At 37.8% G+C, this 25,314-nt stretch overlaps 2 protein-coding genes and 1 pseudogene across 4 annotated transcripts; all 3 read right to left on the reverse strand.

The window, feature by feature from the left end:
• Positions 1-1,342: 1,342 nt before the first annotated feature.
• On the reverse strand, positions 1,343-5,401 carry LOC120290316 (disease resistance protein RGA2-like). Its single transcript, XM_039306259.1, has 2 exons — positions 5,260-5,401; positions 1,343-3,186 (listed from the first exon to the last, which is right to left on the reverse strand). The coding sequence occupies exon 2, from the start codon at positions 3,096-3,098 to the stop codon at positions 2,298-2,300; it is 801 nt and encodes a 266-aa protein (XP_039162193.1). The 5' UTR covers positions 3,099-3,186; positions 5,260-5,401; the 3' UTR covers positions 1,343-2,297.
• Positions 5,402-9,223: 3,822 nt separating this feature from the next.
• On the reverse strand, positions 9,224-12,863 carry LOC104425507 (NADH dehydrogenase [ubiquinone] 1 alpha subcomplex subunit 8-B). Of its 3 annotated transcripts, none has more exons than XM_039305891.1 (3): positions 12,389-12,815; positions 10,422-10,561; positions 9,224-9,494 (listed from the first exon to the last, which is right to left on the reverse strand). In XM_039305891.1, the coding sequence occupies exons 1-2, from the start codon at positions 12,586-12,588 to the stop codon at positions 10,432-10,434; spliced, it is 330 nt and encodes a 109-aa protein (XP_039161825.1). In that variant the 5' UTR covers positions 12,589-12,815; the 3' UTR covers positions 9,224-9,494; positions 10,422-10,431. The 3 variants fall into 3 exon arrangements, with proteins under 3 accessions (XP_039161825.1, XP_039161824.1, XP_039161823.1); XM_039305890.1 differs by lacking the exon at positions 9,224-9,494 and having other exon boundaries at positions 10,126-10,561; positions 12,389-12,633; positions 12,761-12,863; XM_039305889.1 differs by lacking the exon at positions 9,224-9,494 and having other exon boundaries at positions 10,126-10,561; positions 12,383-12,818.
• Positions 12,864-17,067: 4,204 nt separating this feature from the next.
• On the reverse strand, positions 17,068-21,143 carry LOC108957833 (annotated as a pseudogene).
• Positions 21,144-25,314: the final 4,171 nt, after the last annotated feature.

Consider the following 25,314-nt stretch of genomic DNA (forward strand, 5'->3'; position numbering starts at 1 on the left):
GTGAGTAAGGATGAGCCTTCGCATTGCTTCAGGGAATGATGTCAACGAGGGGCAGGCGATGGCGAGATTTTGAAGTGATTGAAGGGCCTCGATCTGCTCTGGTATATCCTTCAAATTGCAGCATCCCAAAATTCTAAGATGCTCGAGATTGTGGGTCTCAGCCAGAAGCCACCGTGGGAGAGATTCTAGTTTGGGAAGAAGAATGATTTCCACGGAGCGGAGATTCGAAGCCTCCATGGAAATCCAAGATGTTGCCGCTTTCATCTTTGGATATATCCAGCTTGTTGCATTCCTTAATAGAGAGATCCACGAGACTGGATAGATGTCGCATACCTTGCCCGAGGGAAGTCAACTGATAACACCTCTCGAAGTGAAGAGATTCAAGGGAAGTGAGACTTTGGAAAACCTCCTCAGGCAAACATTCTGGACACTCTGTATATCGGATCACCAGTCTCTTCAACTTATTAAGGCCAAGCATCATCTGATTTATCAACAACGCTCCGTTGGCATAAATCAAATCTAACTCCTCAAGATGAGGAGTTAGTGGCATGGCTTTTAATTTTTTACACTCAATGATCCTCAATTTCAATAGACTAGGAAATGATGCTGGTGAAGGGGATGATTGGTCCGACTCGATATATTCCAATTCAGGCAGATTCCCAATATATAAAGACTTGAGCCGAGGTAGTTGGTCCAGTGGGGGGAGACATTCACATCTTTTGCAAACACGGAACGATACGTCAACTAAATGTGGCAAGAAAGATACAAGGCTATCCATCATCCACTTGGGAAAGCTCTCACCATTATATCCCTGGATCTTCAACCTTTGCAGATTCGAGGGCGGCTTCAGTCTATCAAACAGCACTTCATCAGTATTGTAATTGCTCCAACTAAGTGTCAAAGATTCCAGAGAATGCTTCCCCATCAATATCTCATCCTCGCATTTGACTTCCGTATTTGTTACGTATCCCAAATTTTCAATTGAAAGTTCTCCTCGGATGTTATTAAGCCCCTTTAGCTCCCCAAGTCCGCAATAATTCTTAGCATGAGCTTTATCTTTGGGCAAAATGAAGTTCGTTAGCCTATGCAAAGAACTCAATTCCCCTATTCCACGTGGCAAATAACTAAGTTTGTCACAACCATCTATGTATAGATTCCGAAGGTTGACTAACTTCCTTATGTCACTTGGCAACTCTTCGAGGGCATCACAGCAATAGAGATTAAGTGTTTGCAAGCACTGCAATCTCGTAATGGAGTTAGGAAGCCTTTTGAGTGTACGGTTGTAAGAGAGATCGAGATATGTGAGATGTTTCAACTTATAAATGGACCTTGGCACCTTCTCGAACTCTGTGGCATGTAGATCCAAGATGCGCAACCTCTTGAAATTTTGAATTAATTGGCGTAGGTCTACTTCACTTGTTAGATTTCTTCCCCAACCTCTAGTATACAAAAACGTTCTCACTACACTTGGTTTCAAGCGTGAGATTGGAAGTTCACCCATCAAATTGAAAGTGGAACCATAGGATATATGACGAGTTCTTTCATTTATTTGATTCATGTCATCCCTTGCCGCCCAACACTCATTCCCTGCAACCGAGCAGGCTAGATCATGCATCAAATCATGCATCTTGCAAATCCCATTTTTTGTGATTGGATCTTCTCTAAAATCTTGAAAAAAGTTATTCCAAAGTAGATTCATGAAATATTCATGGGCAATGTCTTCTAAAGGCTCACTTGTATTTGATGGCTTGATAAATCCTCCTGCCACCCAAAGATCGACCAAAGTCTGCTTATTTATCTCATGATCTTTGGGAAACAATGAACAAAAAGCGAAACATCGTTTTAAATGTGAAGGAAGATTGTTGTAACTTAGCCTAAGAACTGACATTATTTCTTTTTTACTTCGAGATACTTCTGGGAGCTTATAATCTTTAAAATGTAACCATTCGGCTTTTGTTTTCTTAGAAAATAGTAAGCTTCCAACAGTTCGAACAACCAATGGAACACCAGAGCACCTTCTAGCTATCTCTTCGCCAATAGGTCGCAAGTCAGGATCTTGTGTCTCCTCTCCTTTTGGAAAAGCCATTTGCATTAATAAATCGACAGACTCCATTTCAGATAATTCCTTAAGAAGATGAGGCGAAGTAGTGCAGGTGATATCCGCAACCGAAGGAAGACGTGTCGTTATAAGGATCTTGCTTCCTCTAGCACCTTCCACCAATAATGTTCTCAATTTGAGCCATTTTTCTAGTTCTTCATCCCAATAATCATCTAAAACTAAAAGATATCTCCTTCCATCAATTTTTTTCCCTGAGTTTATGTTGTAACTGTTCAATCCCATCATGATTCAGTTCCTTCTTCTCCTTCCCCTTCGTCACACAAGCTAAGATATTTTTCACTATTTTTTTCATGTCAAAGTTCTCAGAGACACAAACCCACATTTTCAATTCAAAATGTTCACTAACCATCTTATCATTATATACACATTGAGCAAGAGTTGTTTTTCCAAGCCCACCAATACCAACTATTGGAAGGATGGAAACATTCCCTTTCACGTGTGAATCCAATAAAAAATTCTTAACAGTCTCCTTATCATCATCTCTCCCTATAATATCCCCCTCACATGCAAAGGAATGTGTCTCTTCTCTCTTCATCCACTCTCTCTCGGGGAGTGTGTTCAAGTCGAATTTTCTGTTAGCCTCAATGGTTTCTATTCTTCTCTTCACTGCTCTTACTTTGTAACTCATCTTCAATATAAAAGCAACCTGGTTTGAACCAGAGAAAAATTTCCTTACCTCCCTGAACATTTTATTGTGGCCTCTCAGTCCTTGTCGCGTAGCTTCTACATTGTATTCTTCAAGCACGTCCAGTGCGTCATAAAAAGCGCCCTTCAGTCTATCAACCCAATCTTTGATTTCGCGACTCTGGTAGTATTGCTCCTCTGCATCATCCAGTAAAGCTTGAAGCGTGGAGACTTTCTCCCTAAGTGCCTCAAGTTCATGCTTGTCGCCCCATAACTTTCCAATATTTTCTATTGCTTGAGAAGCTAGACTAGCAACGATCTCTCCCGCAATGCTAGAAATGAGAGCTTCTGCCATTTTTGTTCTCGGTGTTCCTTTTACTTTGTCTCTCTATCGATCAGAAGATACCAGTACGGTCGTTCCAAGGCTATAGGCTTCTCAAAACCTGTACAAGAAGTTTAGGTTGACATGTAAGACTGGCAAATCAAAATGTCGACAAATCTAATTTTCAACTTCTTTGACCGACTCGTGTTATTGAAAATAGGAATTCGCATCATCCATGCAAGAAAAGAAAATCAATAATGCATACAAGGTCTGCGATTGGTTTGTCTAAATCATGCCTAATTGTAAGCTGTTATTAAGAATTAAATCTAAAATTCCAGATGAAATTGACTTTCCCCAAGAATCAATCTTTTTCAAAAGAAGCTCTGCTTTTTCATCTATTTTTTTAAGGATTATCTCCCAACAGTTTCATAAACCACCCCACAACTCGGCTTTCATTGGATAGAGACTCCCGAATTTTCAAAAATTGCATTAATCACGTTACAGCGATTCGGAGAGGGTTAAAGAATTTCTATATTTTGGTCAACTGATGATTTACTAGATTTTGTTATAATTATCATTCAATGAAAGGTTTTGCTTTGTCAACATTTTTGCTTGAAATTACTATTTTTAGTTCGAGGCTTCGTTCTTTAATTTCTTTTCAAAGGATAGCCAATCGTTCTCTAAATTCTTGGGATGGAATTGATGTATGGCAAAGTTGCTATCAAAACTTACCTGAGGTGCGAACTGTTATAAATTAGGGTATATGGACATACACACGCAATATACATTAGTATAGAGATTCTTTCCGTTCTGTATGCGTGGGTAGCATGATCAATTTGTTATCGCCTTGATATGAACACTATACCTTTCAATTCGAAACTCTTCTCCATGTTGTTATGGGACATTATTAATATTATTTTAAAACATTGCAGTTCGAATAGGAAAGTTCACTCTCCTTGCAAATCTCTCAAATTTAATTGCTTTCTCTGAATAAATACTTCTATACATTTTCATTCGTTCCTTATTTTTTCCTATTCTCTAAATAAATTTCGTTAAAGATCTCTTCCTATACTAGGCAAATACCAAAACTTCTCCATTTATGCAACGTGAAATCATATATTTAGGCATTTTATGGATGCCATTTCTTTTTCATAAATTTTATTACTCCCATCATTTTCTAATGGTGCCCATTTTAATAGTTTCATCACATGCTTTCCTTAGAAAACCATGCACGTTCACATGCTTTCCTAAGAAATCGATGTACGTTCACATGCATGCCCCAATTGTCGAGTAATAACGTCGAACATTAAAATCAGTTGGACCTGGCTCTTGAGAAGATAGAAAAGCATTATAGCTGTCTGGGCAACATCAGCATCTAACTTCACGTGGCAAAATACTTTATGTTCATGAATCTCTACTATTTTCGAATGATGCCCATCTTTATGGTTTCGTTGTTTAGTAGTGACATCAAAATATTAAAGTTAACGGGATTTCAATCTTGAGAAGACAGAACGTTATTACAGCTGCCTGGGCAACTTCAGAATCTCACTTCACATGGTAAATGAATTTAAGTTCATGAATCTTTGCATTTGCCCAAATAAATAAGTAAAATGAAAAGAATAGATTATGAAGTATTGTGTGAATGAAGTAGTTTGAAACATTTTGTGAAAGAAATTATACATTGGTATTGAAGTACCAATTTGCGGTGGGCTCATAAAAGCAAGCTGATGAGGATGTTTTTTAACTTTTAATTTTAATATGTGCAATGGTAAAACAGCTCTTAAAGTTGGCTAATCTTTTTTTTTTTAAATTCTATTTAGAATTGGAAGCTGGGGACATTTTATGTGTTTTTATGTGCCCATTTTGGAGAACGCTAATAGCCTAATATGTAAACGTCAAGGGCCACGTTTACACCGTATAAGTCATATCTATAAATCCAAATAAAAAACGTTGATAGTTTCCCTGAGCAATCTTTGTTTCACTCAAAGATGAGTGATCTTGAGTGATGTAAAAGGATTTTTTTCTTTTTAAATTTCGAAATGTTATGGTCAAATTTGAGCCATATCATAATAAGTAAAAGATCAAGGCAAATCAATTGTAATAAAAATTATCGCCCGTACAATGCCCAGGCTATATTCATCTTCAGAAAAGCACAGAGCTTCTCTCTAATTAGTTGCTATAAGAAAGCACGAACCTGGCTAATAATGGGCTAACTGACGGTCGACCAACAAAAGCAAAGCCCACAACCCCCGAGATGGCGAGAGACGGAGATGAGACGGCGTTGGCGAGACCGAGACAGAGGGCATCCGCAAGACAGGAGAGAGAGGGATTGAGAATACCACTGCAAAAATGAAGACATCAAGTCCAAGTCCACTGTGCTTGTCAATTTGTGCCTAATCTCATCTGAACTCTATATCAAGCCGCTTTTCTGATTAGTGTTACACTCAAGTTCTATTCTAAATCACATCAAGCAAGTAAAGATAAGTGTACTCCAACATATAACCTATTCTGCACAAAGAAAAATTATATAAAGTGGCGATAATTTGAACTCTTGTTGAATTATGAGTATTAGCAGGGGTCCTAACATGAAATTGAAGATTTCACGAAACATTTGGCAAGATGCTTGAGATCTTCAATAAGGATAGCAGGTATTGCACGTTCTTATTCACTCTTGATCACGATTAGTTGTTGGATTTGGTCACTCCCCCTTCCACGTCAGTTTTATGTTCAAAATTTCTATGGATATTGATTCAATTATATGTCGTTCCATTTCTTTCTAAACTTCCTTGCTCTACTAGGATTTTCAAAAATAAGCCTTTAGTAGTTATAGGTTATTTCACACAAGAACTAGATTAAAAAATAAAACAAAAATAAGCCTTTACTTCTTGTGAAAGTGTAGAGCTTGAAATCCACCGGGGGAAGTGGACCAACTAGAGTTGTTGAAGATAGGAATTCTCATCCTTTATGCGCATTCCAAGATGAGGCCTAAATCAATATGCCTATGGGACCCACCGCAGTCGAGTCCGAGGTCCATGATTGGTTTGTCATAGATTGTGCATGCTTCTAGTGTTTACTAGTCTAACATGCTTGCAAAGGCAAACGAAAATTCTGGTGAAAACAAACCACTGATCTTATAATTCTTAAAACAATAATCCTATGCATGGTGAAAATAACTTCGAGAGCGAAATTACCAGGAGTACCGGTGATATTGAAGGACCGAATTTGACAGCAGCGAGCCCGAATGAAATGCAAGCAACAAAATATGAAATAGTGAAGGAATGGTTCTTGAGTGCGGCCTGCATTTTTCCTCGTCGCACATTATATATAGAGGAAGAAAAGAGGAACATTCCTTTCTTACGTCGACACAAGAAGGAAACTTGGGAATTGATCCCTTTCTTTGCCTCCTCAATTACCATTAACACAAGAAAGGGATTTCTTTGCATTTACTTCTTGCAAAAGGGGTCACATCTGATTACTTTCTTTTGTTCGATGGAATGATTCTTTCATACGCAACAATCATATTTTAGTAAGAATAGTTTTAGTGCTGAAAGTGAAATGTTCGACTTACAACCCAAAACATCAGCAAGTGTTTGATTTCCATGAAATCTCGCAATAATTAAGTTGGTTTTGAAAAGGTTGAAAAAGTTATATCTTTCATATTGGATGGTCTCCCCCAATCCTTTTTTTCTTTAACTACCATGGAAATATGATCTAATCATATTTTTTCCTTCCTTTTCTATATTATAAATATAGATTATTGATTTTAATAATTAGGAACTCTTTATAAAATTATTTTATTGCTTACGATTCGATTGAGTATTACTTATTTATATATTTTTTTCCGTATATTCTTAATGCATTTCCTAAATTCATGAGATTAGACATTGCCTTTCTTTTTCCTTTGGTTATCAATGCCCATTGACAGGCAAAGGCTATGCCTACTATTCATTATGGTATTAAAAATTTTGCTAAACATTGAGAGATTATATTTTAGCAAATTGTATGACAATAATTTCAAACATAATGTTATATATATTATTAGGGTTGGTTTTGAGCCGATTCTACCTTTAATGAGAAACCTATCAAGTCCAGGCCGTTTTCCAAATATTTTACATGGAAATTGGCCTGTCTGATCAATTTCATGCCGGATCACACAGGGAATCTTTTAATCGACTCGTTGCTCACCCCTAGTAAAAATAACCATCTCATGCTTCAATGGGCACATATATTTGGTCTTTTGATATTTATCTACGAAGTGATCCCATAAAGCGAGACATACGGGTTGGACCTTCAAGACAATAGAATAAGCTAAGTCAAGCATCTCTCTGTTCAATTACTTTGCTATTACACTTTTAGTTGCTCATTTTCGTGTATTCCAGTTTCTATCCATTTATGATGTTTCTCGTCCAGATTAAGTTTGTTGCTGATCTCTTCAATTGCTGGCTGGAATCTTGCCATTGTGTCGGTGATAGTCGGTACCATATCTTCAGATACGATTTTTTTGGACTTCTAAACTAAGATCGAAGCGTGGATGATAATTCTCTGATTCTTGAAGTGGATGGTGCTGGAATTTCACGGCAAAGATAAAGAATAAGAAACTCTGGATGAGAAATCGATATCGACTCGTTGATCTTTAAGTTCTGAGCCAATTTAATGCCTTACTGGTTCGAGTGTGATTTATGCCTTGACATGCTTACCAATAAATTGGAATTTCATTGTTTAACAGATATGTTGGTTATGATTGAAAAATTAACAACACTATTTCCTTGCATGAGATTCTCTTAAGTTTTCGTAGTCACATACCCCTTTCTCAAATAATTGCGATTTATGCTTTTGTTTGCTCCTTAATTTCCGAGCAGTAACATCAAGGCAAAATCTTAATTCGTTTTTGCAATCTGAAATCTGTATTTGGATGGCCATCTGAGTCTATGATGCTTGGTTCGTTTTCGCTCCATCTCATGCGTCGACTAGGAACTTTTCCTGTATCATATTCTCATTTTTTACTTAGTTGCACAATTATTTTTATCTCGGATACATGTACTAAAGCTGGCGTGTTTATTATAAGTCGACAATAGAAGAATCGGTATACTTATGACTTGGTTCCTCGGTTTGTTAACAGGTGACTTTCAATGGCCAAATGTCTTCTTCAAATGTGCTGAGTGCTATCCTCAAATGAATGTGGCTTTTGACTGGATGTGTCTCGAGATTGAATCTTTTTGTTTTGTATCTCTTTGGGTGGTTTTTCATTTCACTAAATCACTCTCCTTCTCAATATTTTTTGTTTATGTCTATCCATCTCTAGGTATGTGATCTATTCTTCCACTAAATAAAAAGATAAAAAGATATAAAAAATGAGAAAGAAAAAAATTTAAAAAAAAAAAAAACCCATAATTGATTTTATGGATCCCTTCGATATAAGTCTTTGTTTCAAGTATATCTTTTAGTAGAGAATTCTCTCCTTTTTTTTTTATATCAAAATTAGCCTTAAATTTAATTCTAGCTCATGGAGGCTTATATCTCGAGACCCACTAATAAGGCCATGTATATTCTTTACCTGACTTGTATCAGGTTTATTTTCCGCTCATTGTTCTTACTTATCTTTGTTATTTTTTCATACTCCGTGTTAATCTCTTTATATTGCCTTCATGTTTTATCAACATTATTAAAATTTACTAGCAATTTCATAAATTTATTAATTGCAAAAGTTTGCAGTTTTTCCCTTAGCTGGACCCTGGAATTGTCGAAGTCCAACCATGCCTTCTCATCCCTGTCTAGAGAAACACCTATCCTACTTCTTGAATTTTGTTATCCTGCTTCTTGAATTTATTGTTGAATGAGACGTTTGGATCGGAGTGAGGAGATGAAAAGAAAAAGGCCCTGAGTAACTTTCAGTTCGGTAGAAGCAAAATGGGAGGTACTACCAAATTGCATTTCAATGTTTGTACTGTACTTTCCATGTAAATGAGAAACATTTCTTCGCCTTGCAAATAAAACGAACTTGCCAAGTTGCACAGACAAACTTGCGTGACCTACTTCCCAAAGTTCTCTTAAAAAATGAAACTAACTCATGAATCTCATGTTTTTTGAATGAGAAGTCAAACAACCTTTTATTCAAAAGAAAGTTGGACATGCCAAATTGAATGACTTAAGCATATGAGGACACTCAAAATTTGGATGAATTACGCTGAAATGTCTAACTGAGACAAATAGGTGACACTAAAGGCAAATAGGTGAACTCAAATGCCATAACGGTGAGTGAAACTACTCGCAAATGTAGGATGAAACCAATGTGATGGAGGCCAGGTCCGAGCTTGGACTTTTCTCTCCCTCTAGGAAGCCTTATTTACATGAGGATCGTCTGTCAATGACCTAAATCTGAAGAACAAGGGGTTCATAGTATCTCAGCCTGGAGGTCAAATCATGTCTTCTCTGCGAGTGAACGTGAATATTTGTTCAGCGGATGAAAAAATAGTGTGGCAGTGCTGCCACGTTCTTGTTACAAAATTAAATGACAAAAAAGGTAGAATTGAAAAGAAGTTGGAATTTTTCTCTAAAAAATAAATATGAAACGTTATTAAAAAAAAAAATAGTAGACTCGCGTCCTCACAAATCTACAATGGTACAGATCTATTAGAAAACTCGATACGTCTATAATCATAGGAAATGTATAGCTTTTTATAACTCAAAGGGATGAATAGACTCAAAGCTCATGGAACACCCTATTATAAAATAAATAGTTACAAAAACAGGCCACACTATTTCCACACTCGAAATGGAGGGAAAGGTTGAAAGGGATTAAAAAAATGCAAGAAATGTTCTCATATGAGTGGAGAGCTCCATTTATTTCTAATTCACTTATGATCGGACCATCATCATAGCCATTATGCCATTTCAAAATAGAGGCAAAATCCCAAGAAAATCATCAGTTTGACAAGTTCTGGAAATTCTCTCCCTAATTTATTAATAATTTCCAATAAATTGGACAAATTGCGTCACCCTAAGTTAAAAAAGATGAATAGTGCTAGAGACACTCATATTGACATATTCAATTGACTCAAACTTTATAATACTCAAACAATAAATAGATTTATAAAAATTAGATAATGTCACCATTTTGCCACATCTAATGGAAACTGAAGGTAGCATTGGTAAAAAATCTTCCAACAAGGAATGCGTTCATCAGTAGTTAAGCGCACAAGAGTAGACTTATTGCTCTCAGACATTTCAAAAAAAGACTAACTTGAGCTGTTCAAGCGCAACATCTTGACAACATTCAAGAGGGTTTGAACCACAGCAGCATCTGCTACCTTGGAAGCTGCTCTAAGTTATTAAAGAGTTGAGATTCGAGGTACTAACCCCCTTTTAATTACAATGGGCATGCCTTTTCAAAGGCTTGTTGCTCTTTGCGGCATAAATCGAACTCGTTTGTGTGGTAATACATGCAACCAACATAAGCATCCATCTCTTTTGTGCACCTCTGGTGAAGATCTTTCAGTCTGCATAGCCAAAAATACATGGTTTAGATACTGCAACGAAAAGTGGTAAGTAAAATGCAACAGCTACTTTTATCAGTTGAAAGAGGTGTCACAAATTTTTCCAGCACCTCCATTTAAGTTTCCAAAAAAACCATTTGTATGTGGGCAAACGTCATGAATCATTGACAGTAAAGCTTATAGCCAATTTGTATTTGCCAATGCAAGGGTTGTGCAGCCCAAATATGAAGACAGAGTAATGCAACAACTTAGAGGCTCACAAGTATGTCTGCATCTAAAACTATGAAAAGAAGTAGACTGCATTCCTCTCACTTGAAATTGAAAGTGCATAGCCCATAAGTCAGTCACCAAGCCATGTGCTCTGTATATCAAGATCATCAAGTATCTAGAATGAAATCCCTTTCATCAAATGGTGTAAGCAAAGTCTACTGATCCAAGCAAAAGTCATAGATCCCGCACACATCTTAATGGAGAGAAAACTCAACCATACTGATTCTAAAGCACTAAGTCTTAAATGCTGCACAAAACAGAAGCCCAACCTATATAACTACCTTCAAAGCAGAAATAATTGTTCTACCAAAGCAGAAATAATTGTTCTACCAAGAGATTTGGAATTAGGATCCAGCACTAAGACCCAAGATACTACTCAACTACATTTGATTTAACCAAAATGATAAAGAGGTTTAAGGAAGGAAGCTCCCAGCCAAATGTGAAAGGAGCTCCTTGTGAAGTACTATATACGGTGGTGTATGAACGAATGAAATAAGGGATGGTCGGCATTGATAAAGGAATTGAATCAAAAGAGGAATATTCTTAACTTTTGATTCTGATGGAAAAATGGAATGCCCTTTGCTTGTGTTTTTTTTTTTTTTTTTCAATTCCACTTGAATGTTCCTTGCGTTAAAGTGGCAAAGCTAAATGAGTCTTTTTCCCCAAATGTACCTTTCCTTCTCTCCCTCTTTTACTTTTACGGAAGAGACAAATTTGAGAAAAAAACCAAGCAAGGGGCATTCCCTTGGAATTCTTGTTCCTATCCTAACAAAATTTTGTTCAATTCTTAGTGGAATGTGGATGTAAAGAAGACTAAATTGTCCATCAAAATCCATTCAAAAGATTGCATGCTTAACCGCATATGAAAATGGATAACTAAAAACTGGCCAAAAGGGAATTGAGAAGCGACCCCATGTCAGATACCCAACACCATGTTCTGTGTTCTCCAGACCATTAATGACTCCCTTACGAACTCATATAGGGAGGAGATGAACTTGAGAAAACACACAAGCAAGGGGCATTCTGTTGGAATTCTTGTTCCTATTCTCACAAAATTGTGTTAGAAACTGTGTGGAATGTGGATGTGAAGAAAACTAAATTGTACATCAAAATCCATTCAAAAGATCGCATGCTTAACTGCATATGAACAGGCATAGCTAAAAACTGGCCAAATGGGAATCGAGATGCGACTGTAAGTCAGATACCCGAAACCATGTTCTGTGCTTTCCAGACCCATTATGACTACATATCGAACTCGGTATGCAAACTACCTTATACCAAAACCTTTCCCAATACCATCCTTAGTTGCTAATGATTCCAATTGCCCATTTTCAAGACATTCACAAGCAACTAAGAAAATCCCACGCTCTACTCTTTGGGGTTTTCTCAGCAACATTCCCCAAATCACATATGCCAATCTAACGACGCAAGAAATGCCCCCACTTCCTCGCATTTCAGATAAGCGAACAAACGATGCGGCAACAACAAGAACAACAATCATATCGAAGGCGAGCGCGACTGAATCGGGGAGCCGCGAGAGAGATAGAGAATCACGCTCACAGGTGGAGCACGCAGCGGGTGACTTGCTGGCCCTTCTCGAGGCACTTCTCCGGGTTGGGGTCCTTCTGCTTGCACTTGAGGAAGGCCACGTTCTCCGACAGGCAGCTCGCCCCGATGTGCTTCGACGACGCCGTCAGCACCGCCGACGTCGGGATCGGGCCCTCGGCTGCGTCCAGCGACGTCGCCATCCCGGCCGACATCGAATTCCTCTCGGGTTATCTTCTCTTCCTTCTTCTTGGTCTTCCCTGCGGCAGAGAAGATGGGTGAAGCAGATTCTTCTTCAACGAATGCGTGATCCGGGAATTCAAGACCAAGAGAACTCCAGATCGAAAGGAGAGATCTTTGATTTCTGGGCAAAGTCGTCATCTTTACCTGATTGACTGTTCGCAGTTGCAGCGCAGAGAGAGAGAGAGTGGATTCTGCAGTGATGGATGATGATATTCTCAACATCCGCAGTGAAAGTAATTCTTATAGAATACTTTCTTTTCTACAAATGAAATGCTTGTTAATGAGAATTTTAGAATGGCCAATTGATAAAATCCATCTCATGTCGAGGTGTTCTTATGTTTACAAGAAATATTTGTACATGGAAAAAAATTCATTAGTAATCTTAAATTATACTCATTGTACACACTTATTTTTATTTTTTTTTTATGATATGAAAAATTATAAACTTGTATCCATGCGATAAATTTATTTTAAAACATTCCCAAACATTTATTCTCATGACACATTATATATATATATATATATATATATATATATATATATAGAGTTTTTATGTTATTAAAATAATTATAAGTTTGGGATTTTTTGGGATAAGTTTAGGGTTTTTTGTGTCACAAAAAAGTTTAGTGTAAATGCATCATAGTGTGCATAGTTTAAGGCTTCTTGTTGCTTTGTCCCTTACATATATATTGAAGTTTCACAAATTATATTTCAAATTTACTTTCTTGAGTAATTTATAATTAATGAAATTTGGGATAATATTAAGGGTTAACACTAAAAAAAAATTATCCTAAATTACTATACTTGTGCCACATCCAAATTAATTTTAGCGCCACAAAAAATTTCAAATTAGTATTCTAATGATGTATTTATCCTAAATCATTTTTCATGATACAATCATAAATCGGTATATTTAGGTTGCATTTATCCCATTTTCCTTAGATTCTAATAAATTTTATTATGGATGTATTACTTTGAAATTATGTACTAGGCTGGAATTTTTTGTAGTATCATTCCTAAAATTAAATTTTTTCCTCCAGCCTTATGTTTTTTCATCAACCCGAGTCCTGATTTGTCCCAAGAAAAGCCAAAGTCAGATTTTAAAGGGGCACTCTCGTAATTATGCGGACACAAGCGTTTCCATTTACGGGAGAGAAATTCAAAGGTATTGTGTTAATTTTTTTTGTTTATCTCTGATTAGTGTTTATAATCAATTCTTTACTTGTGTTCTCATGTATTTGTAAAATGAAGTTCAACCATATGTGTTTGTGTTGAAATTACAAGAGTTAGGCTCGGCGGTTGATTGTCGTTTGAGTTCAACGAACTGGAAATGTCGGTAGAATTGCATTTCTTGTGCCTTAGACAGACACAAGCGATTAAGAAAGGAACACAAACTTGATCTTGATTCTTGGATTTTGAAGTCCGGGTTTAGGACGATTCGGACACCCGATCGTAGGCTCTTGAAATTGATGGCAGGATTTCTCGAGCTAAAATTATAGATTATATTAGATCAATACATTGTTGGGAAGTGAAGGCACAGGAAATTGAAGAATAGGAAAATTGGAAGTCAAAGTAAATTATAAGCCTCTAAGAATACTGATAATCATAGGCCTATTCGTTGTGGCTCTAGCCAATTCGGCCGTGGCAATAGAATCAGCTTTTATCTCATCAAATTTAAGCTTCCTTTGTTTTAGGGAAGATAAGTATTGAACCTTAAGGGATGAAATAAGTTGTGGATTCGAGAGAACCATATTGAAGTTTGAAAATAATACTGTTCTTGCACTGAGAGAAGTCTGGATGGTACCAATGCTTGAAAATAATGACTTATATTGCTTAAAATAATTAGTAAATTGAAAAAAAAAATACTTTTATCATCGCCAACCATTTGTGTCCAAATATTTTCTGGGATTATGAAAATATTTTTCATTTATTCATTATTGTAAGAAAGTTAAGCGATTATTTTTAAGAAGATATTTTGTAAATTATTCATTTTTCGCAAAATATTTTGTGAGCCTTGCATAGAACTGATTCCAAATGATTCTCCCATTTTGTCACTTTCCATCTCCTTTCAAAGATTTTTTTTTTTTCCTTTAACTTGCGAACGTAGTCTAACACTTGTTTTGGCGTTTTGTCTTCTATCCAAGTCAAACGAGAACAAAGAGAAAGATAGAACCGACGCGTTTAGAGTGGAATGCTATTACTTTTGGAATGATAATGGGTGCCGCGTGTTTGATCTAATGCTACTCGAGTTCATATAAATCGGAATGGGGATTGATGGATCCCGTGAAGATGGAGAAATCGCTGGCCTTGTTGGAGAAACAGGCGAACCTCTTCATGGAGTCTTACCGGCGGGCCAAGACAGCAAAGAAATAGGCAACAACCGATGGTTAGGCTTGGTAGGATTTGGTGGCAATACGTTCAGGGTTTTGATTTTGGTTGGGGAACTTTGGAGGACTTAAATCACTGTATTGTGGATAAACTGCAGTTCTTCATTAGTCACGATCTTATAATGCTTATCGAATCAACTGCATGACTGTTAAGTAAGCCTTTCATCATCAGAATGTCTGCAATATTGATGCAACGACAAATTTAGCTTCCTGAGCATTGGATTTTTCAGCTGGAAATGTACTTCGAGTTTGAATCACATTTCCTTCTTGCAGTTGTTCTTTTCTCATGCCACAGTGGAGAGTTGTAATCGTTGTAGCTCGCAATTTCTTTTTCCCGCCTACTTTCTTCCCTTCACATCAATGGAAAAAATCTTGTTCTCTTTCTTCACTTCACAACCATCAAAATTAAAAAAAGAAAAAGCAGAAAGAGAATGACAATCAAATGAGGAATTGCATCAGGTGCGAGTCTCCGATGTAGTGGGGCAGCGACGACTGGGCGGATGGGCTGATCCTGGTGCCAGAGAGCAGCACAGATGCTGGGGTGGCTGTAGACGTGGAGGAGAGTTTGAGGAGTTGTTGGGGAAGCCAGACATGAAGGAAAGAGGATCCACTCAATTTCATTTCACAACGAAAGAGCTCAGGCGGCACTTTCTTCTTGTATATTAGTTTCAGGTCGCTCAAGCTCATTACAGGCCTTTGCTGAATCTCCTTCTGTCAACATCAGTGTGCACTTAATGAGAGTTTCCATCTCCGGCCTCATAAGGATCCTCAAGCTTGGGAACCCCACGTAGGTACTCTCTCTTCGACCCATCAGTTTGCTTTAGGTCTTTGCTCTGCTTGAAATTTTCTGGTGAGAGGAGCGACTGGACAGTTACAGACGCTTCCACTGCATTATAGCAAGCATAAACAAAAGTCTCCTAAAAATCAATGGTCAATTTCGTTTAATTCACTAAAGAATGTCCAACCTTTTTGTAGGAACTTGTCAGATAATGCACACTTCAATCCGAAGCTGCTAGTGTCGAAGTTTCCTTGGTTTGAGAGACAAATGCAGGATTGTCATAAAACCCATAAATAAAATCCATGAATGACTAAAAGTTTTGGGCTTTGAAATTGGCATTCTCACATTTATCACAAGAGCGAAGGTAGGGTGACCGGACGTAACACTCACCTCCATGATGAACTTTCTGATGTATCCAATGCCTCTTATCACCAGCACTTTGCTCTTCTCGGCCATCTCGGAGGGTTCTTTTACGGCGGAGGCGCGATTCTTCCTGGCAAACTTTCTCGGTCTCGTGCTGCAACTGTTGTTGCCTGTTGTCACGCATTGAGATGAACCGTCCTTTTATTTTGGTTCCAAAAGAGCATAATTGTCTTTTCCGTGAATTGATTTTCCCACCCCGGTCACCCTTCGCCCGGAAAATGAGTACACACAAAAGTGGTCTACGAAAGAGAAGAAATTTACGGTGGAGAATGAGTACGTGACGTGAACTTTTTTGAAATAACAACTTGACTTACTAAAAGTTGTCTAAATTTGATCAAGAAAATTGATTATTGTGTCGACCAAACCTCCATTGAGATAGAAAAGAAATCAATTGTTCTGATTTATGATTGGCTGCGTGTTCTTTACAAAATTCAAAAATGATAACTCTCCTGTTAAAAACAGATGTTGTTGATTGTTATTTTGTGACAAAATAAGCTATTTAATCTTTTTTTCATTAGATATTCCTGACTTATGATGAGTTTAGGAAAACCGAACTAAACGCACGCTTAGTTAGACAATAATCCACAATATATCAAGTTTTGGAATAAGAATTTGGCTCGAGATTTATCCAGATTCATCGTGCATGCTTCTTTTTCTTCCCGTTTGTTCCCTCGCAGCCTCTAAGAATCCCCCAAAACATTAACGATAATTCAAAATTGCGACAAGTTTGACAGTCGGTTTACGCCTATTTTAACTTATTATTCTTTTAGACAAGAAAGATAACTTGACATACAAAAATAGAGAAACCCGTGTCTTTGTGTTAGCTTCGATTGGCCCATGAACCCATATCAAACTCCAAAACAGAAGCAACTTCTCCAAGCACCGCAGAGACGCGCCACATTGAACATTCATACTTTATAGTGTCCTCAGACTTGGGGGTTGTACATGCCATGTGATGATCAGCAGAAGCGACATTTCACACTAGGATCCTGAGAAGCAGCATCCTATATTATTTATTACCGCATGGTGATGTGAGAAATTTACAAGCATGTTCGGTTTCGATAATCAAATAAATTGATTGAGGTACTGATCCACAGTCATGTATTTGACATTGGGGTAGAGCTCCGAAGCTTCCACTCCGAATGATGGCTCAATCTCGAAGTTCGTTTGGTCTCCTTTCACGAAGACAGAATGGGATAATGCCAATATCATGTTGTGTGGAACCGCCGCCTCTGCAATATGATTGGACAAGCTTTAAATGTTAGAGAGAACAGAGAGGATTTCAGGCACTTAAATCCAATAGAAATGCATCCCTGACCTTGAATGTTCTTCAGAACTTGTTCCTCTGGAACATACACCCTCTCTAGGGTCTTGCCGATCTTTCTCTCCCACAAAGACACGAGCTCATTCATCGAGTAGGTGTTGGCAAGAGGTTTGACATACAAAATTTTGTCCAAGGTCCTTGGATCATCCACAGCTTTGATGGTATAGGTGCCGATGTCATCCTCCTTGTTAAACACCGCTGCATATTGACGGGGAGAGTTTTATAATTTGGCTAATAAATAAATCACAAAGCCATCAATCTTCCTAGGCCTACTTTCAGCTCACATTGAAGAAGAATTATCTTATCAAATAGATTCATTAGACAACATGCAGACAAATGCATTCATATGTTCTTTTCCCAAACAAATACGTAAAGAGAACCTTCGTGATCTGCCTGCTAGGTGGTATTATACCAAGATAAACCACAACACATTCATATCACATATTAGTCTCTGAAATTGAAGACTAATGGACGTAAGAGTCCCATTATCTCCAGACAAGGACGTTACCCTGAAATTATCAAGCTTCAAGAATTGCCTCTCACTTTGATCACAACTGTAATTAATTCGTTGTTAATGTACAAAAAAAAATCTTAACTAATTAAAATGCCCATTTCAATGAATTGCTTCTTACCTTTTGCATTTCCATCCCCTAAGATGACAACTTTCTCTCTAGGGGGAGTTGTAGCCCCGGGTTGTGACAATGTCGGAAGGTAGTAACTTCCAAAAGAGTTAGAAGCCACATATGTATAAGGGATTCCCTCAGCCTCAACAAGGCGGCGGATCTTGGCTTTGATAGCATATCCAGCTTTTGCTGGCTCCACAGCATGGACACGATCCACATCAGTTCCAAACTCTGAAGGCAAGAATCTCTAAATAGAAAATTAATTCATTCAGAAGAGGTATTTTTATTAGAAAGCAACAAAAAACTAGAGTGCATTCCCCTCATCCAACAAATTTACATGAGTTATGGCAAAAGAGAAACCAAATTTATAAGAGACTGAATTTCACTTTTTTCTTCAATATGTGACTAGAACATAGCGACAATAAAAACAAACTTATATGAGACTATATTTCATTTTTTTTTTTTCAATATGTGACTATAACAGAGTAAAAATTATTATAAATGAATCAAGACTAGCAATTAAGGTGTTGTTAGGTAATGCTCCGGAAAACTTTTATCTTTATTTTTATTTTTTTGCTCCTAGGCACGGAAATTAGAACATAAACGCATTTGGTAATTTTTTATTCCTAGGAACAGATTAAAAAAAGACAAAATAAATAATAAATTTTTTTTTTGTTTATGTCTTTTTTGTTTTTGGGAACAAGTTAAGAAACAAGCATTTTCTCTTTTCTTTTCTTCTTTTTCTCTTCCTCTCTTCTTCTCCTTAGCCGGTAGCTGGCCTTGGCAATGGCTGGCGACTGGCCCTACGAGGCCCGACGACCTTGCCAAACCCTCGCTAGCCCCCGGTGAGGTCACCCCAAGCTCATCGATTGCCAGCAAGGCCCCCTTTAACCTTGCCCGACCACCATGAGGTTGGCAATGCCGGGCCTTATGGTGGCCGGGCGAGGTTGAGCCTCGCAGGTCGCCTCGTCAATTGCCGACCAACCATGGCCAAGGCCGACGATCGACTAGAGGAAGGAAAATAAAAGGAAAAAAGGAAAATGTAATAAAATTATTAATAAATTAAAAGAAATTTCAAATCACAAAAATATTTGGGATCGTACCAATTGCATTTTTGTTCCAGGAATAAAAAATTGTGTAGTTATCAAACGCATTTAAATGCTCAAAAACATGTTCAAAATAGAAATAGGAAAAATTGTTCCCAAAAACAGAAATATTACCATATGTACCCTAAGTGCTATTAGAAAAGTAGAAGAAAAGAAAATTGAAGATTTAATTATTAGGGCAATAGCCAGATAACTCTGTCAAGTATAAAATATGCAAAGATGCTGCTTGCTTGGATACTTTTCACAAGTAGTAAAATATCAGGTAAGTTCTAACCATCAACCCCCTCAAAGCAACAAGTACTAAACTATCCACTAGCTGGGTTCTGAAAACTTATTTGCTACATTAATAATTCTACCGAAAAAGACCATTTGATGGATTAACTAGTTCATGTTTCTCATTATTGATCAAAGAGCGGGGTACATGACTGTAATCCATATTGAGTGCTTAAAACCTTTTGACTTTTTCGATGACCTAGAGGAAAAAACATAACCATGGTGAAGCCAGCATTGTCCGGTACTTGAATTTGAAATAGTTAGCCTCAAATTTCACCGACGACTTCTACACAACGTTATGACCATTTAAAAAGAAAAGAAGTGAAGTCTACAGATAAAAAGTGAAGCCATCCCATTTCATCAAAGCAGACCTCACAATAAGAACGTGATGCACTCATACTAGAAGAAAAGACTTAAGCTAACAACTAACACCAACCTATATCGTCAATCAAATGCTAAACAAACAATAATAACTCGAAATGAAATTACTAGACATGGCACAACCTTGATATTCCCGGCTGCTTTGATGGCTGCAACAATCCTGTCTTGGTCTTCTAGCTGTGCTCGCCCCACAGCAGAGATTACCACATCAACTTGCTTAATCGCACTCAACAGACTCTTTTGATCGTATATGTCTCCCTAAGAATCAAATAACCATGAGCATGGAAAAACAATCAATAAAGTGAGCAATCATCAACCGATCCAATTTTGGCCAGTAGGAAGACTACGAAAAAGGAGAAATACAAATGCTGATAAGACTTCAATACCTTCACCAGACAAGAAAAAGTGTTATGAGAAATTAAAAAAAAAAAAAAAAGCTGCTATCCACAGAATTCTTGTCCATGCATTACCTACCAATCTTTTGAAAGGTTACAACAAGGTATTTGCAATGGCATCTGAATTACAGATCAGCCACATGTACTTCTGTATAAAAATTCATCTACACAGTACGAAACATATGGAAAATTTCATAAGATTTGCCTAAAAATGGAAACTTTCACAAGATTTGTCTAAAAATGTACTCGTTCGTTTCAGCATGCGAAGCTAAGGGGATTCCTCAGTCAGTGTGAAAAATGAGAGGGAGATTGTTTCTGGTTTCGCCAACTTACGAGGCCGAAATATCAGAGAAGAGAAAAAGCAACGCCGAATTGTAACGTGACTCCATCAACTCGATCTTGTGAAAGATTGAGATGAAAATCGACTCCGATACTACTGGTTAAAGACATTTCTCAGAATTCCGAGCATGATCAAATGGCAAGGGACGCTTCGATTCCTCGAAGCAGCACCAAATGTGGGAAACGACCAAATCACACGGGAATAACTGCTCACATGGACTAGGTTCACGTTTAAGCTCTTGAAACCTTCGATGATTTCGGCCTTGGCGGGGTTGGAGAGAGTGGACTCCCTCACAAGAGCAAAGGTAGGGCGACCGGACTTAGCGCTCGCTTTCACGATGAACTTTTTCCAATTTCTCCGGTGCCTCCGATCACCAGGACTCTGCTCTTCTCTGCCATCTTGGAGGGTCTTTTCACAGCGGGCGTGGCGTTTTCCAGCAAACTTGATCGGGGAGAGAGAGAGAGAGAGAGAGAGAGCTAAAAGGCGGGGGTTCCTGTCTTCGTGATGGGACGGAGTGTCATTGGATGATTCTGGAAGGGCATAATCGTCTTTTCAATGAAATAATTTTTCTTATTGAGGTAATCCTTTACTAGAAAAAGGGTACATGGAAAGTGGGAATAGATAGAAGATAACCATTTCGTTTCATTTTAACTTAAAAAAAGAAAAGCAAGAAAATTTAATTTTGATGTTGCTATAAATTTAAGTAATCATAATTGATGAGGAAGTAGTTGAAACTACTTTCTTTACGTTGACTTTTATCATATGAAAAGAAAAGAAAAAGATTATAAAATGAGCAATGAGCTACTCTACATCCATATGGTAGCATGATATCATAGAGCTTCATAGCCGCTATGCTATTATTTTGAGGTTCAATGAATTCTTTTTCTTGGGAGGGTTGATCACAAGATTACCCTTCTTTAATTAATTGACCAACACAAGATTACTATATTTGTAATTCATAACCTCTATGTGAGAAAAAAGCAGCATTACGAGTGTCCATATATGTAGTGATTAGTAATAAGTTATTAAACCTTTGACATCAATACCAATTCAATTTTAAATATTTCGATTTGGTCAATTTAGTTCTAAACTTTTTAACAATTTACCTTGCGATACAATCTTACGTAGCATTGATACTGATACATGATATGATATGATACGCCAATACGTCATTTCCGACACATTGGGACATGTATATTAAATGTCAAATTAATTAATTTAATTCAAATTCACAAATAAATAAATAATAAAAGATATTAGAATGAATTTACACTAAAAATCGTGAGTTAAGGGAAGTGAAAGTTAAAAGAGAAGAGAAGAGAGACTAGATTTTTTTTTCTCATTTTTATTATTTTTATTACTACTCACCCGAAATATATCGATGCCTAAGCTCTTGAAACCTTCGACGATGCCAGCCTTGGCAAGGTCAGAGAGAGCGGACTCCCTCACGAGAGCAAAGGGAGGGCAACCGGACTTAGCAGTCGCTTCCACGATGAATTTTCCCAGGTATCCAATGTCTCCGATCACCAGGATTTTGCTCTTCTCGGCCACCTCGGAGGGTTCCTTTACAGCGAAGGCGCGGTTTTGCCCGGAGAACTTGCTCGGTCTCGTGCTGCGACTATTGCCTGTTGGCGCGCATCGAGATGAATCGTCATTTTATTTTGGTTCCAAAAGGGCATAATTCTCTTTTTCGGTGAATTGACTTTCCCACCCCCATCATACTTCGCTCGGAAAATGAGTAGAAGCAAAAGTGGGCCACGAAAGTTGGAAGAAATTTACGGTGGAAACTGAGCACGTGCAAAGTACGTATCTATCGATTTTGTGGAATTTGGACGATGACGAAATATTTTTTGAAACAACAACTCGACTTACTAAAAGTTGCCTGTATTTGATGAAGAAAATTGATTGTTGCGTCAACAAAACATCCATCGAGATAGAAAAGAAATTTTTTTTTTTTTTTTTTTTTGAGATAGAAAAGAAATTGACGGCCCTAACTTATGCTGGCTGCATGTTCTTCAAGGAATTCAAGAAGGATATCTTTTTACAGTAATTGATTGTTACTTTCTGACAATAAAGCTATTTTATGTTTCTTCATTAAATATTCTCGATTTACGGTGGGTTTGGAAAAAATTGAGCCAAACACACCCCTAATTAGACAACAATCCACAAAATGCTGGGCTTTTGGGATAAGAATTTGGCTCAAGAGTCATCCAGATTGATGGCGCATGCCTCTTTTTGTTCGTGTTTGTTCCCTGCAGTCTATAAAAGTCCCCGAAACATTAATGATAACTCGACATTGTGAGGAGTTTGTTAGTTGGTTTACGCCTGTTTTAACTTGTCATTCTTTAAGATTATCCATAATCAGGCCACCACAGAAATTTCATTCCTGCTGACACGTTAAGTATCTAACTTCAAAACAGTGATCGTCCACGAACTATTTAGACGTGAAAGACAATACAATATACAAAAATAGAGAAACCCGTGTCTTTGTGGTAGCTCAGCTTGGCCCATGAACCCAATATCAATCTCCAAAACATAAGTAATTTCTCCAAGCACTTCATAGGATGTCCTCAGCCTTTGGGGTTGTACATTGCATGTGATGATCAGCGAAAGCAACACTTCACACTAGGATCATGAGAAGCAGCATCTTATATTTTTTTATGATTCAAGCCGATGTGAGAAATTTATCAAGCACAATCGGGTTCGATAATCAGACAAACTGATCCAAATACTAATCCACAATTGTGGATTTGACATTAGTGTAGAGCTCTAAAGCTTCCACTCAAAATGATGGCTCAATCTCGAAGCTGATTTAATCTCCTTTCATGAAAACATAATGGAATACTACCAATATCACATTGAGCAGAACCACCACCTCTGCAATGACCGGACAAGTTTTAAATCTTAGAGAGAATAGAGACGATTCACGCGCTTAAATCCAATAGAAATGCATCCCTAACCTTGAATATTCTTCAGAACCTCCTCCTTCGAAACATACACCCTCTCTAGAGTCCTGCCGATCTTTCTCTCCCACAATGACACGAGCTCACTAAAAGAGTAGGTGTTGGCAAGAGGTTTGATGTACAGAATTTTGTTCAAGATCCTTGGATCATCCACAACTTTAATGGTGTAGGTGCCAATGTCATCCTCCTTGTTAAACACCACTGCATATTGGCGTGGAGAGTTTTAGAATTTGGCTAATAAATAAATCACAGAGCCATTGATCTTCCTAGGGTTACTTTCGGCTCGAATTGAAGAAGAATTCTCTCGGTAAATAGATTCATCAAACAACCGGCAGACAGATGCATCCATATGTTCTTTTCTCAACGAAATACATGAAGAGAACCTTCACGATCTGCCCACTAGGTGGTATTATGCCAAGATAAACCACAACACACTCATATCATCTACTAGGCTCTTAAGGTGAAGACTAATGGATGTAAGAATCCTAATATCTCCAGACAAGGACGTTGCCCTGGAATTCTCAAGCTTCAAGAACTGCCCCTCACACTAATCACTACTGTAATTAAATCGTGATTAATGTACAGAAAAATCTTAACTAGCGAGATTAACGGCAAGGGACACTTCAGTTGCTCAAAGGAGCATCAAATGCGGGAAACAAACAGGATTGCATAGGAAGAACTACTCACATGAACTAAATTGACGCCTAAGCTCCTGAATCCTTCAGTGATGTTGGCCTTGGCAAGGTCGAAGAGAGTGGACTTTCTCACGAGGGCGAAGGTAGGGTGACCAAACTTAGCACTCGCTTCCACGATAAAGTTTGCTTTAGGTCTTTGCTCTGCTTATAATTTTCTGGTGAGAGGAGCGACTGGACAGTTATAGACGCTTCCACTGCATTATAGCAACCATAAACAAAAGTCTCCTAAAAATCAATCGGTCAATTTCGTTAAAGTCACTAAAGAATGTCCAACCTTTTTGTAGGAACTTGTCAGATAATGCACACTTCAATCCGAAAGTCCTTGGTTGTCAATCTGATTGGTCACATACTTGACATGTGTCCCTCCCTTAATAGTAGCTATCCCATTCACCAAGCTGAACTGTTTTAGAATTCACAATGTTAAATTCGTTCAGTAGCTATCTAGCTCTATATTCGCCCGTTACAGAAGAAAGTATTCAAACTACCTATTGAAACTGTCCTTCGCTCAGGCTTAGACAGACTTCCACCACTCCTCACAGTCTCCTGAATACTGATCCAATCAAGTAAATTAAGTATTCAGAATACCATTCCGAACTACAAAATGACACTAATCAGACAAAAAGAAAGGAGAGAACCTTGGGAGGAAGGAACGTTCTGGTTTGTTTTCATAGGCATATTTGAGACAGACGCATGTTTTCACAGGAACCCTTTTCCCGTTCACCTCGATCTTCTCTGTCTTCCCGAGACACCCAGCCAAGTCAATCACACGCTTTTTCATCAAAGCAACCACATCATCTTCAAGGTGGGTCATGTTAAACTTTGCCAAGTCTGGCTTGAATGAGACCTTGGTCCAGTTTCCGCCTGCCTCGCATGCCTTAATATCAGGTGGGCCTTTCAATCTCATGTTTTGTTGAGAAAACCTTTAAATCAGTGGAACAGATCAGTATAGGAGTTCAACCAAAGCAATCCCGCTAACCCAATGAAAACCAAAATGCAGTCCTATTACTGCT

The sequence above is a fragment of the Eucalyptus grandis genome, chromosome 2 (genome assembly GCF_016545825.1).
Source record: "Eucalyptus grandis isolate ANBG69807.140 chromosome 2, ASM1654582v1, whole genome shotgun sequence".
Lineage (NCBI taxonomy): Eukaryota > Viridiplantae > Streptophyta > Magnoliopsida > Myrtales > Myrtaceae > Eucalyptus > Eucalyptus grandis.